The sequence below is a fragment of the Amblyomma americanum genome, chromosome 8, assembly GCF_052857255.1.
Source record: "Amblyomma americanum isolate KBUSLIRL-KWMA chromosome 8, ASM5285725v1, whole genome shotgun sequence".
Classification (NCBI taxonomy): Eukaryota; Metazoa; Arthropoda; class Arachnida; order Ixodida; family Ixodidae; genus Amblyomma; species Amblyomma americanum.
In genome coordinates, this window is record NC_135504.1 from 52,521,674 (window position 1) to 52,536,156 (window position 14,483).

The following is a 14,483-nucleotide window of genomic DNA, read 5'->3' on the forward strand; positions in this document are numbered from 1 at the left end:
TGCAAATTATAGGTCAAAATCTCGTTAGTGATACTTTTTGGAGTGTTTAATGCCTGTGGCACTAAACGGACACTCAAACGACGGTCTAACCTCAAAAGATCTCTCACACACGTCACATTTTCGTCGGTGATGGTCGTTGATGGCAGTGGCAGCAGTCTAGCGCGGGCTTCATCACTGACCTCTTCATGACCTTCTAAAAAGGCCTTGTGCCACCTGTGGACTTGACATTCCGACATATAATTATCACCAAAGACGGACTTGCTGAATTTCGCACAAAACTTGATGGCAATCCTTTGTTCCAACGAGCGGTGGTTGGGGCTTGTACAGGAGGTGAAAACTAGTTTCACGGAAAAGGCTGTCCTTACTCTACAGATGTTCGCAGCTGACAAAGCAACCATGCATGCATAAGCTAACTTCCCCCTCCACTAATCTGAACTGGTCCTAATGCGATGCGACATATAGTCATCTCACAATATAATCACTGACATTACTTTTCGGACAAACACTGAATAGCTCTGTGAAAAAGCAAGATTGAGCCAACAGGTAACCCCCAATCGATGCCTAACAACCCCAGACACCGACGTCATCCCCCTCCCTCACTGAAACCCATGCCGTATCTTATGCAGAGCCGCAGCCCGTTCCTGTTTGGCTTCGATCTGTGCGAGCGGTGCGTGTGCAACGTTTCCTCGTCCCTCGTGGTGGATGTGAACTGCACGGGTCATGACCTGGAGGAACTCCCTGCCGAACTGCCCCTACGGACACGCGTGTTGCGGCTGGCCAACAACCGCATCAAGTCACTCATGCCGCCATCCACTGGGTACGAGACCCACTGTCGTGGCCCCGCATGCTTTCACTTTGGTGGGAGAGGTCGCTGAACTCATTAGGACTTATCGGGCTAGTTGGTTCATTTCAATGCTTGGTTTCACCTGCATGGAAAACGAAGGAAGGACACAAACAAGCGCAGACTTCCAGTGTTATTTCACAATGCCAGACATGGCGGGGGTATACCATTTTCATCTTACAAAAAAAAGCAATCATGTTTGGCACTGTATAGACCTTTCCCACCTGGCTATCTCCGTATTTCTCGCTGGACTGTTCTTTTCACCTTGCGCTTCCAAGTGCTCCCTGAATATCGCCTAATTGTTCACTAAGCTGCTGAGCGCTCCACCCACAGATGCGGTAGATTAGTGGCGCCAGATACAAAAGCAGTCCAGCGAGCAATGTGGCAGCAGTCAGGCTGGAAAGGTCTATAAGCCGGCCATGAACATAAGTTGACTCCTAATATAAATCGGCATTCCCACCTTGCCATGGCCAGTCAAAAACAGAAGGTGATCGTCTACAGTACATGCTCATTTTGTTTCCCACATTGTGCCATGCGCGCAGGTCAGAGCTACCAACGCATAGCGACGCAATTGCAAAGCCAGCACTGGAGGCAAATGGAGATCAAATGCAATAAAAGCTAGAAAAAAGGCACAGATTCCTGCCTTCTAGCATGCACAAGTAACCAGGGTAGCTGGCAAACCGAACTGCCAATGATCCTATAGTTGAGGCTCCTGATACAAGGCATACCCAGGAGGTTACCCCAAGTTATCTCTTGCGTTATTTATCTTTAACCCACAAAAATGATCGCCAGCACAAGTGAGCTGGGTAAATGGCATGCAGTTGGAATTTTTGGAGCGGAACCAGTTTTTTTATGGAGTAACGATTTCTCTTTTGAAACGGGGAACTACGTACAAGTATCATGGCCAGAATGCACACTGACCCAGCATGACTGAAACTACCTTAGGCCATGCTAATAGGTCGGCCCTTCCTCTCAATTTTAGGTGGTCATTTCTGTAAAAAGTTGTTGGTGACAGTATACGAGAAGTTTCGCTTAAGACATCTTCAGATATGGTAGTTGCGCGAAATACACACATAAGACAGGGTCCCGTAGATAATGCAGTTAAGACGTGCTGACTAATATGGTTAACTAATACTGAATACTTAACTTTTTTACCATTTCGGTTAGTCTTCTTATTTATTGAGAGGCGTGTAGCCTACGGTTAATATCTATATCAGCTTCTAGAATTTCGAAAACGCAGTTACCCTCGACGCTGTGGCCCATCAAATTTTTACACTGTCGCGTTAATGCTCCAGTTCTTCAGAAAATCGGCAGTGTCGGCAGCAGCGTCAGTGGTGTTATGAGCAAAAAAATCAGCCAGAGTACGGTGGCCTAAGTGGCCACTGTATCAACGAGCGTCTGGCGTTTAATATGAGTTGTATTTAGCAGGCAGATTAAGTGGGCATTGCTGAAAATTTACCTGCATCAAGCAAGCTGTATACTAGGTTATGCATAGTTGTGATGCACTGATAAGTACACTTTAAATTAAGTGGCCTGTAGCACTGCTTCTCTTTTTCCCTCCCAGGCATGGCTGGGACAGTCTGCTGATGCTCGACGTCCATGGCAACGAGATCTCATCCATCGATCAAGTGAGACTTGCGTACACATCTGTGCCACGCAGAGAACTTCAACCTCAGTTTAGCCGACTATTACTCATAGTTTTGCAGCTTTACATAGCCTGCCAAGCGGTGGGCTCATGCGGATTTTAAAATACGATTTGAATGCATCACCAACCTTACCGTATTTGCACGATTGTAAGTCGAACTATTTTTTTAAATTTGAAAATCCGAAGTGGAGAGGTCGACTTACAATCGAAACGAAAACATCTCACTGTAAGTAAAGGCGAGACAAACGAGATATCAGGCATGCTACAGCGTGGTTGCATTTTTGCTGCGTGGCTCCGACATCACTTGTGGTGCTGGCCTTGAGCAGCTGCTATGTGAACGCGCAGAACTGCCATCCCCTCCCCATGCGCGCGGGCGGTGGCAGATGACGGCTATCGATAAACAGCGAACTGGCACCCCACACGTGGCTGCTGACTGCGGTTGCTGATAAGCGGCAGCGGCCCGATAAGGCAGTCACGATCTAAGGGAAGCTCAAGCGTCCAACAAGTTTACTTTTTACTTTCAAATGCGCGCTCGGTGCTCAGTGGAGCGCTGATAGTTGATGGGAGCGCCGCTGTTCCATTCGAGGCGGAACCCCCACTCGGAACGGCAGCGGTGCAGGGGAGTGTCGGTAGCCGATGGAAGAGCCGATGCCATTACGCGGAGTTTCTCTTTGGCTCTGACGCATTTGACTACTGCCGGCCGCGTTTCACAAGTATTTAATGTAGTGTTTCGTCAGTCATCATTTGTGCTTCAGGTCCGGCAAGCAACCGGCGCTCGTTCACGGTTACATTCAAGATGGCTGCTATTTTTTACGCCAAAGAAACAAACAGCCACGCGCCGGGCCGCAAGTTCGACATTCGCAACGGGTGATACAGGTGTGGCAGCTGCAGCGAGGAAAATTTTCAGCTGTTCCATGCAATGTCGTGATGTGGCTGCTTGCGAAGTGCGGGATTTCGCTGGTCGACGACGTTAGAATGGCATGCTGTGGGACCGCAGCAGCGATCACGACGGCAGCGCTAGTGAGGACGATGGCGCAAGTGTGGATGAGTAGTTCAGTGACTAATACATTTTCGCTTCGGAATGTGCCCACGGGCACGCCTGTGTGCGGCAGCCGATAGCGGCCGGCGATAAACAGCGGCCGCTGGATAATGCTATCGCGTTCAACTATTCAAGGCCAAGCTTAAACCACCTCGGAAGTTTTTTTTTATTTTTAGGAAATGTGATTTGGGGGATCGACTTGCAATCATGTAAATACGGTGCATTGCACAAAATGAGCCTGACTGTCAGTGCCCTCATTAACAGTTGGGACTGTCTATTTGGAGGAAGTTTGCATAGTGATTGATGAGAACAAGGACCACACCACAAGAGAAAGCATTAGTGTGATGAAGATATCTTGGCTGGGGCATAGATGGAACATTTGCCAAGGGCATGGGTGGACATAGCTACACTAATTAGACCAACCAAATCTTCCTCGATCTCGGCTGCTTTGTAACATTTCTTGATTCTTCTGCATCAGAGGTCTCAAATTTTTTCACGCTGATGGCTGTGTTGCAAGTGTGAATCAATACTGGGCGTCATGATGATGTGAAACTGGTAAGCAGGGGTAGCTGTTTGTAAATAACCATGTGACACAGGCGCACTTCAAGGCACATTTAGTTGGCTCTGAATTTTGTAGACTGAAATAATTTACCATGCGCTATAGTTACTGCAGAGAACTTTCACAGTAACAATTGGGACATGCATGTATGGGCACATTTTTGTGTGTAAAGGAGGCGTGAACTGATGGCGATGATTAATCTTATGACGCTAGGGTAGCTATTTAGCCAAATAGCTCCATGGCACATGGTATTTTCGTCTACACCGGAATGGGTCCAAGACTCATTTTCCAAGCAATTATCCCTAAAGAAGCCGAGCACCAGGCCAGGGGAAAACTTGTACCCATCGTATCACCAGTGGGTACACTCACTTGCACTGGGGATCGAACCCCACACCTCGCATACGAGCTGGATGCTCAAGCCACTATGCGACCGCTGTGGTACAAGGCATGCTGTAAAAACTAATGGAAGCAGCACAGCTAATGCTTCCACACCAATATTTTGTTTGACTGTAGCTGCACTTATTTCTCTACACCAGAACCAAAAGTGAAAGGTGTGGTGCTTGTGTTTCGTCTTTCATTGGTAGGACGCTTTGCAGAAGACATGGCGAGTCAAACCTTACCTTTACTTTTTTGTAATCCTCTGATTTGCCACCTCAGTGTGCATGTTATAAGCAGGCTGTATTGCTTTTGGCAGAAACAAACCGGCAGTGGGCACAGCCCTGCATTGTATCACAATTCAGACTAATTGTCCTGCACTGCAGAGCTCCCCGTGTGGTACCTGCAGCACCGTTAACAGTATTACACATTGCGAGGGCTTAGGCTGTGTGGTGCCTGAGCCGCTTAGCTAAACGTTAGGCAGCACGAACTGGCGCATGCCCTCGCCATTAAAACTGGCAGCCCCAAAGTACCACATTGGGTAGCTAGCCGCGTTCACATGAGGAAATTAGGTTTGATCTAGTTTTTTTTATGTAGGTTTAACGTCCCAAAGTGACTCAGGCTATGAGAGGCGGCGTAGTTCATGAAGGGCTCCGGAAATTTCGACCACATGGGTTTTTTTAGCATGTACTGACATCGCATAGTACATGGGCCTCTAGAATTTCGCCTCCATCAAAATTCAACTGCAGCGGCCGGGTCAGCAGTCGAGCATCATAACAACTGAGCCACCGTGGTGGCGGAAATTGGGTTTAAAGCGTCCCTACACACTTCTGCAGGCGCAGTTTTTCAGACGATGAAACCACTGGCAGTAAGCAAGCAAGGGAATAAAAGTGGGGGAAGTTAGGGTCAAGCAGGCAAATAGGAAATGCTGGAATATTTGGCACGGGGATTAGTGAAACAACGAGCTAATAACAACAGGGGCACACACAGTTTGAAACCCTTCTCCTCTCCGTCGGTGTTTGTGTCGTGCTGCATACAGCAGAGCAAGCGGGAGCCCCTCCCTTTATCCCAGGTGGTGAGCACACGGGCGCTGCGCTCGCTAGTGGGGCTCAACCTGACCAACAACCGACTGAGTCGGCTGGCCTCACACGTGCTGCAACAGCTGAGCAGCCACTCGATGGACGACCTGCGCCTCAGCGGAAACCCCTGGCTCTGCACCTGCGAGAGCATCAGCTTCGTCTCCTGGCTGCAGGACAACAAGAAGGTCTCACATCAGATTAGACTTTCTTTTATTCCGTCTCTGGGGGAGAAAAGGCGCGCAAGCTTTTTCTTGAGGGAGGGGGAGGGGGGGGGGGGGACGTAGCGCAACAAAAAAGACGAGGAGTCAGAAACACAGACATGCACAGTGCTAACTTCCAAGAATGATTTATTGCACGAAGGAAGGGTGGTTTTTATACCATCATACCACAGTTGCACCATCAATGCACCATCAGTGTGGCGCTGATGCGCAAGCTCCTTTAGCAGAAGCGCTACAGAAAGGCTACTTACACGGTCATATTTCAAAAGTGCAAGCTATATAATTTTTTTTTTTTGCCATTCTCATATTGTATCTTGATACTCACCTATGAGGTAGAAACATGGAGGCTAAAGAAAAGGGTTCAGCTTAAGTTAAGGACAGCGCAACGAAAAGAAAATTGATAGGTGTAACGTTAAGAGGCCGGAAGCGGGCAGAGTGGGTGAGGAAACAAACGCGGGTTGATGGCATCCTGGTCAAAATCAAGAGGAAGAAATGGGCTTAGGCAGGGCATGTAATGCGAAGGCAAGACAACCGCTGGTCCTTAAAGATAACGGAGTGGATTCCAAGAGAAGGCAAGCGTAGCAAGGGGTGGCAGAAGGTTAGGAGGGCGGATGAGATTCAAAAAATTTGCAGGGATAGGATGGCCGCAGCTGGCACAGGACAGGGTTGACTGGAGAGACATGGGAGAGGCCTCTGCCCTGGAATGGGTGTAGTAGGCTGATGATAATGATGATTTTTGTACCTGTGCATTATTCTGGGCCTACTAATCTAATCATTGGTTAAATTCTATGTCAGCAAGTGTGCAGTTATCTATGGAGTGCTTTTTTTTTTTTAATGCATTAGAATTCGCGCGCCCATTATCACAAGTGTCTGGCATTGGCGTGTGAAGCCTCATTCGAGAGGAGGCAGCGTCAAGAGAGGCTGAGAGCCAACGGGGGGCGGGAGTGAAGGGGTGGGCAGAGTAGCGAGGGTGGTACAACGTGGCACACTATGATTGCTGCATTGATGGGTGGAAAGTGGGTACGGTGCATCACACAGTGGTTGATGGACTGGGTCACGGCACCCGCCACCACTAGGGGCGAGCACTTAATACTCTATCGCATGAATCGCATTGATCGTCTGGGAGTTTCTCTATAATTTTTTCCTCTTTTTTTTCTTTCCCTTCTGAAGGCCCTTATCAAGCATTGTACCACCTGGCCTCCCTCCTGGAGTGTGTGTACTCTCACGTCACATAGGCTTGTATTCTAAGTGCAGCTTGATGAGGTCCACCCATTTTATAAGTACAGTTTAAACAAGCAGGAGGGAACAGACTCTGCTCTGCAGTGCCTCAAGAAATATATTAAAGTTAGCATTTATGCCACTAGGTGCTGCAGTTCAATGTGCCCATCCTCTTCTTGAGTATGTGTGACATTATCGGCCTGGTGGGAAGTCTTCCGTCGTGTATTTTTATTTATTTGTTTTCAGTAGCCACGCATGACCATCTGGCACTGCCCAAAATATGCCAGTTGGCTGCAGTTCTTGAATATTGAGCATTGAACTTTTGTAAACTGCCGGCAGTGATGCGATCATCTTCCTTTTTTTTTCCTTGTGTCCAGGTCAAGGATGTGGAGGAGATCCGCTGCTCAGACGGCAGCGTGAACAGCCTGGCGGGCAAGGCGATGTACGCCCTGCGCAAGCCCGATCTGTGCCCACAGCCCACCAACTGGACGCAGGGCCTGCTCGATGCGCTCAGCATCCTCATGGCCATGGCCATCGTCGCTATCCTGGCCAAACTGTCCAGGGACTACTGGCGCCAGAAACGCACAGGAAAGCTGCCCACTTTCTTTAGCTTTGTGTGAGGGCAGCACGAAAGTGCAGAGCCATCAAGCTGCCAAGGAGGACGTGACGGACTGGTGTGCCCGACACGGCACGAGACCCGGTATTTGCACAATGTGCTGCTTGGAAACCTTGAAACGTGCCGCTGCATGCTGAACATTCTGGGCTCTTGGCGCAGCACCAAACCGGGAATGAAGTGCTCGTCCTGGCATTTATCACAGGTTTCAGCATGGTTGGGGTCCATCTTGGTGGGCGTGCATCTAAGTTTTAGAATGTCAGAACCCCAGTTTAATTTTCACCAAGGTAGATAGTTGGGCAAGTTTATTTGTTACGACGAAGCTCAAGCCCTGCATGGACAGAAGGTAAAGGAAGATGCAAGATTGACGAGAGGAACTCTAGCCAACTATAGTTCAAGTTACTCGTGAAACCACCTACAGGTCATGCCTGCTGCTTATGCCATGCAGCTACCTATAGTAATCAACATAATGGAGCACCATGTTCAAAAGGAGCTGCTGTAGGCCATTCCGGTCACTGCTAAAGAAGACCGCGCCGGTCTCGAAGTGATAAGATTCCCTTTCTTAAAGAAAGTGCATAGAGTCACTCTGGTCATTACTGTTTTAACTGGCCAAGCAGATTTCTTCCAAAAAAATGTTTACCTTCAAGGTGTCAAACACTTAGTGTTTTCTTCATACCGTGGGTCAGCTTGCTCAGTTTCTGTTATCATGCTTCTTGATCCAAGAGATGTGACTGCGTGCTCCCTCAAGACATGCAACATTGCTCGAGTGCAACCAGTTTCAACCATGCGACCATGTAACCAATTTCAGGCTTTTTTTTTGGTGGTGTGCCTTGCAATGGAAGAGACTTTCCTCAACACCACGACTAGCTTGCAGAAGAGTTGTCCCCCATCTGCACTTTGAAACTCGTCAAACCCGTTGAGTACTAAGATTGTTGTGAATTCAACAAACTCGACTAAGGGCAGCATAGCTGCAGGATGCGACCCTGTGCTCTTGCTGGGATGTCTGCACCCCGGAGTATGTCAGTTGTTTTGAGCGCATCTATGTGCCATTGAAGAAGCAAAGTGACTTGCAGACGCTGATGTTGGAACTGGCTTCAATAGTGGACTTCTGGACACCATGTCTTCTGCTTGAATGAGGTTTTTGTTGAGCAGGCTCCGTGCACAACCAAACTTCCTGGCTGCAAAGAAATCTAGTGCGGCCCAGCTGTGCTGTGACTTCAGAGTTTGGGAAACGGATGTCGTGCAAATTCCAAGAAATCCACGGCTCGTCGAGCATAGCCTGTGCCACGTTTTTTGTGCAGGACATGTGTGATGAGTGAATTCCAGGTGTTTAGCAAACAAACGTTTTTGGCATTTTGGCATAGAATTACTGCATTGCCGCCTTTGTAGCTGCATATGGTTGGGGCTGCAATTCTCTCTCTCGTCACTGCACATTGAGCACATATGCAGCTTCTAGTGCATTTATGGCATTAACAGCAGTAACGGTAGTGAAATGGTAGCTGCAGGTTAAAACATTCTGTTCTCATTGCATACTGAACGTCAAACCAGACGGCCGAAACAAGACTCATTCCTTCACTAGAGAGGCGGTTTTGCAGGGTGTAATTTTTGTTGGTTTCTTAAAGAATGCAGGTTCTGTTGTGCCATTCACAGAATTCAGGGCATGTGCTGTCTTGTTTTGGCAAACGGATGTTTAACACGAAAGGAAAAGAAAACTAACGTGTCTCCGTTCTAATAAACTGTTGTTAACACGAGAGACGCGTATGATGACAGGCTGCTTTTATGTGTTTGTATTGTGGGGCAGATTGTGCCAAGTCTCACAGTTCGCCTCAGTAGTTCAATGCTTCTTACGCAAACTGAATTACCATTGTTTGTGATATAAAAACAGTGCTTCAAACTCCCTTTTTCTTTTTTCGTACAGGAGGCAGATCCGCTTAACATCGTGGGGCTGTTTTTGTGGGTTTTTGTTTTTTGTACTTATTTCATCACCACCTCATTACTTTTATCAGATGTGTTAGAAAACATCTGTTCCCTAAAATTATGTCTGTTCTCTTTGGTTTTAAAGACTGATGGCTTCTTTAACAAGTTCTGAATACACCCTATTCTTGTCTGCCCAAGGCTTATATCACGTCATTGTTCATGCTTGGGAGGCATAGGTTTTTTTTTTTTATTGTAAAGAATCATAGTTACAGCACTTATGAAGTGCGAACGTGTTGATTGCTGAGAGCATGCTTTCTGCATGCATTGTATAAAACTGGCCTTGTGATATGTAGTTTCCTGCCAGACACATTATGCATGCAAGCTGTTACATGTATTGCACGTATGTTTTATCATTGGAGTGAACACTCCCTTTTCCTGACAAACATTTTAGGATGCCATGCTTAACGTTTCAGTGATATTGAGCACCCGATTCAGAAGAAGTGTTTACTGTGTCGAGGTTGCCGGTACTGTATGTGGCTTCAAAGTTTGTCTTGGTTACAGGTTAACCACATGAAGCAAAAACAAACGCATTGCATTGTTATTTTATGTGAACAGCAAGTGTGTCGCGTGTCACTTCTTTTTATTTTTTTGACCAAGTCGGCGAAAGAAGCTAGCCTTGTGGTGAGAAAAGCCTGTTTGTATTGTTTGTGCTCACTTACATACCTTGAGTTCACATGTACACCCTACATTAATCGAGTTTTTGCACTTTGCTCATTTTAATTCGTTACGACATATTGGCCATGTAGTCGTGTTACGTTTTATTTTGCTCACTTTGTTTTGGCTCATGTCCAACATTTTGTGTTGCGTTTTTACTGGAATGCCTATCGAGACCTACCCACTGTGTCGGCGCGCAACGGCTTTGGCGTTCAGCCGCTGAGACAGAAGTTTCAATACAGTCCCAGCCATGGTGGTCCCATATTTCATTGGAGGTGAAGCACAAAAACCACCCATGTGCAGTGCAATGTCAGTGTGCACGTTTAAGAACTTCAGGTGATCAAAATAATCCAGAGCTCTCACTGCAGTCAGTGTCCCTCATAGCCACACATGCAGCTTCCAAGCGTTAAACCCCACATTTTACCCTGTACCGTACCGTACCGTATCATACCATACCATACCATACCCTATTATGCCCTACCAATCCTGACCCTGAAGTGTGGCTTTTGAGAGTCCGAAGAAGCACGTCCAAAACATTTGCTCAGCAGACACCATGAGTAAAATGTCTTGTCAGCAGCTGTTTGTTTAAAAATTGCATGTGCAAGCTTTTCTATGTTCTTTTGCACAATACATCGTACAAACAGCACAAGTTCTTGCTAGTCAGCAATAGTATGTTTTTTGTTGGGTTTTTTTTCGTCGCCCCTGTGAGTTGAACGATGTCTTCCGCCTGGAAAACGCATAATTGACTGAAAATAAGAGTAAAGGATAAATGCCGAATAGTAGGCATGACCATAACCAAAACAACCAGCATTCAATATTCATGAAAGCATTAAAAGTGTTCTTCACTGACATGTCTTAACATGACATGTTCTGTGAAATGCTGCTGACCCACAATGAGCTTCATGTGCACACCGGGTGTCACTGGCACACTGTGTGGCACGGCATGTTAAAACACTCTGTTCCTGTCCTCTGCAAGTTTAAATTTTTCACAAGGTATCATATTAAGCGAAGATGGACGACTACTTTCTTGCTGTAATGTTTAGAAATCGGTTGAATTGTCCTGGATCGAAAATTGCATTTTCTAACCAGATTCTAACAGTTGGACACATGTTTCCCATGGCCCTGGAAATGACATAAAATGGCAAAATATTTTTTTCTGTTTCATGTAATAAATGTGTACAGACAATAGCGAATATTTTCGAACTTGACGAGGGGAACACGCACAAAAAAAAGTTTCACTTCCAAAAATGATCACTGAAGCATCAGTAGTGATGCCAGGCTTTAAGAATGTAATGAAAGTGGCATGAAAAGTAATTTTCAAATTGTTAGTCTAGTAGATTATTAAGCTGATCAAAAAAGCGATCTCAATAAACTTTTCCATGCTTAATAGCCAGAAACAAACATCCACAACTAATGAAAAGGCTAAGCGAGGTGTCCTTTGTAATGTCATTGCAGCTTCAAAAATTTGGAAAACATTGCAGAACTTTCTTGTGGGTAGGAAACATCTTTTGTGGCGTTCTTTCATTTGAGGCTTAGCCGTTAGACACCTGTAATGTCTTAATCAGTCTTGAGGCCAAGGCCATCCCAGATGCCAGCAGAAGTGCTACCACTATACAGGCTACAAGATGGTGTGCTGTAGTGGGCTGCTGAGCATGAGGCTTTCAAATTTATTCAGCATTGCTTTTGGCGAATGTTATTTCTGAAGGCTATCTTGGTTGCTCACTTTTCAATTAGGCTAGCTGCACAGTGTCTTCTTCATTTTATTTATTCCCATTGTAAAGGCCCGTAGGCATCTCATTAAGAAGAGAAGTCACATTGTTGGATTAGCACAGTCTGGTTATGGAAACAAATTATTGAAAGCCTTGTAATGGCAGAATATTCATATAGCAGAAATGTACCAATCAGCTGTGCTGCAAAACAGAAAGGAAACAAGTTCGTGTAGTGAAAACAGGAATCGACAAAATTGACTTAGAGGAAATAAGCAAATTGGAAAACTCAATAGAAACTCAATAGGAAGTCAATAGGAGACTCAATACGAAGTAAAAAAAATGAAAAATGGCTGCAAACATTCATTCCACTTTCTCTTTATTGAATTGTATAGTTTGCACAAAAAACATTCACCCTTTGAATGTGAGGGGGCAGGTGCACGCTCAATAGGCTTAATCATTTTCTGTTCTTGAAAGACTGTTTGTTTTGCTTGTTTTGTTGTTCTATTATCTCGCAGGCTTTTTCTTAAAAGTGCAATGTATTTTTGTTTGTCCAGCTCTCATTGGCCATGTGTGCTTGCATTTCTGCCAGCTGGCTCACAGAACTGAGCAAGGCAATAGTCAAAAGTCTACTGTTTCACTCACTGATGATAGTTTGTGACTATTTGCTCAGCTTGAAAATGCCTTCTCAGCTTTTTATTGTGGGATAAAACATTTTGGTTTGTTTCCTGCCTTTAATTGTTTTGAACAAAAAGGCGTGAAGGAGTTGTTCATTGCACCCACCCAACCCGACAGTCAGTTCAGTGCGGCTTTAAAGTGCCCAGTGTTGAAGAGTAGCTGGGGTTTATGTTGTCAACCCTTGCTTGCAGCATGAAGTTCACTGGCATTTTTTCCAGTTATACTTTAGCAAGTGCATTTCCTCTTGTACTGTGTGGCTGTTTCTTGTTGTGCTACAAAATAAAGTTTTATTGTTGTCTTTGACGTTTTAATTTGCCTGTCTATTAGTTTATTTCAGATATTTCCAAAGCCTGAGGACATTATAGCCAAAGAAGGTAACAAGACTAAACATATATGCTTGAAGGTGTGGTATAGAGTAGTCTTGATGTTAGCATCTGGGAAGAGGGTGATGGTGTTGAGGGGAAACTACACTTGACTCTAGTCTTACAGATGGAAGGATAGATAAAAAAGCGTGTGGCAGACTGCTTCCCCAGCTTTCTGGCTATAATCTGTGTGGATAGACATGCATGTGCTTCGAACTCAAATAGAAAAATGCAAGCTCTTCGTTGTCTGCTGAAAAAATCTGTTCTCATACAATCAAAAAATACATGGCCACCCTTCACTGCAGAAACAAAAAAGCCAAGGCAGTAATTATGAGAATATCATGAAGTATCTGCCATTCATCACAAACATTCCCTATAGGAGTTGTGATTTAAACACTTACTGAGGTGGGTGTCTTTTTAGGGCTCTACATTGTTTCATAGAAAGGAAACGGCCCAAGAACATTTTCTGAAAAAGTCTACCTACTTGGGCTTGATGCCTCTGCACACTTCCCTCTACAATATTTGTACATAGCAATAGGCTCAAGTTTTCAGCTGACAAAGGTTTCTTGCGAGTTTTTGTTTTCAAGCAAGTGACTGAAATGTAATGTGTAGATGCTCATGCGTTAATGAACCTCTACACGCAATGCATTTATCCATGAAGCATCCCCAGAAGGCCAATATGCACTGAGGCAGAGAGCTCTTCTGTGCATTTGCCTCTGTGATATAAGTAAATAAAGTATGCCACACTAAACGGCTAATTCGATAATTAATGCACTTGCGAATACGTGCTTAACCTGGAGTGTGTACTTTAAACAAGAGGGTCTATAGTATGAGCATGCAAAAACAATATAAAGACCAGTAGTAGTTGTAATTATATACTTTCTTGTATGGCCCATGCTGTGTGGTACTCATCCCTAGAGCTGTGAATGCCTGGATCGAGAGTAGACCGTTCCCTTTCGCTCATTCAGAGCTTTAAAGTGCCAAGGGCACCACACGGCCAGACAAGATGCCAAATGCACAGTACCACAGTATCATCCAGGACTGCTCCTGGATTGATCACGTTGCTACTTTTGTTGAGGGTTGCAAGATTGTCTCTGATATGCGAACTGTAGAGCGAACGGCGATGTTTTGGTAAAGTTCTGTCGATTTGGTTTCTGGTGACTGACTTTCATCATTTTGAAATACGCGCGTACACAGTCATTATCATCAAAAGCACTTAGTGTACTCTCGCAAAAATTTTGTCGCAAATTTCAGTCGTTCTTTAAAAAAAATTACCATCGTGCTTCAAATGCCGATGCGACATCATGTTTCATTACTCTCCTGTTTCACGTTCACATTTTTCTTGTACACATTTAGTTTACACGCAAATTTAACACCAATAATTTATATTTATTTCAAATATTGTTAACCTTGTAATTCAAGCATAAGTTTAATATTTTGCGCCGCAGTTTGCCAATACTTATTTAGGCACATTCAACAACGTGGCGCTGTCACACACAAATCTTTTGTGAGGTCACAG

At 45.2% G+C, this 14,483-nt stretch overlaps 1 protein-coding gene across 1 annotated transcript in view; it reads left to right on the forward strand.

Annotated features, from left to right (window-relative positions):
* LOC144101632 (protein halfway-like) overlaps nt 1-12,905 on the forward strand; it is a 30,451-nt gene extending 17,546 nt beyond the window's left edge. Inside the window, exons 6-9 of the mRNA XM_077634773.1 lie at nt 627-817; nt 2,406-2,469; nt 5,532-5,723; nt 7,352-12,905. Of these exons, the coding sequence (XP_077490899.1) occupies nt 627-817; nt 2,406-2,469; nt 5,532-5,723; nt 7,352-7,594 (690 nt within the window). The 3' untranslated portion in view covers nt 7,595-12,905. The remainder of the gene's footprint in view (nt 1-626; nt 818-2,405; nt 2,470-5,531; nt 5,724-7,351) is intronic.
* Nucleotides 12,906-14,483: the final 1,578 nt, after the last annotated feature.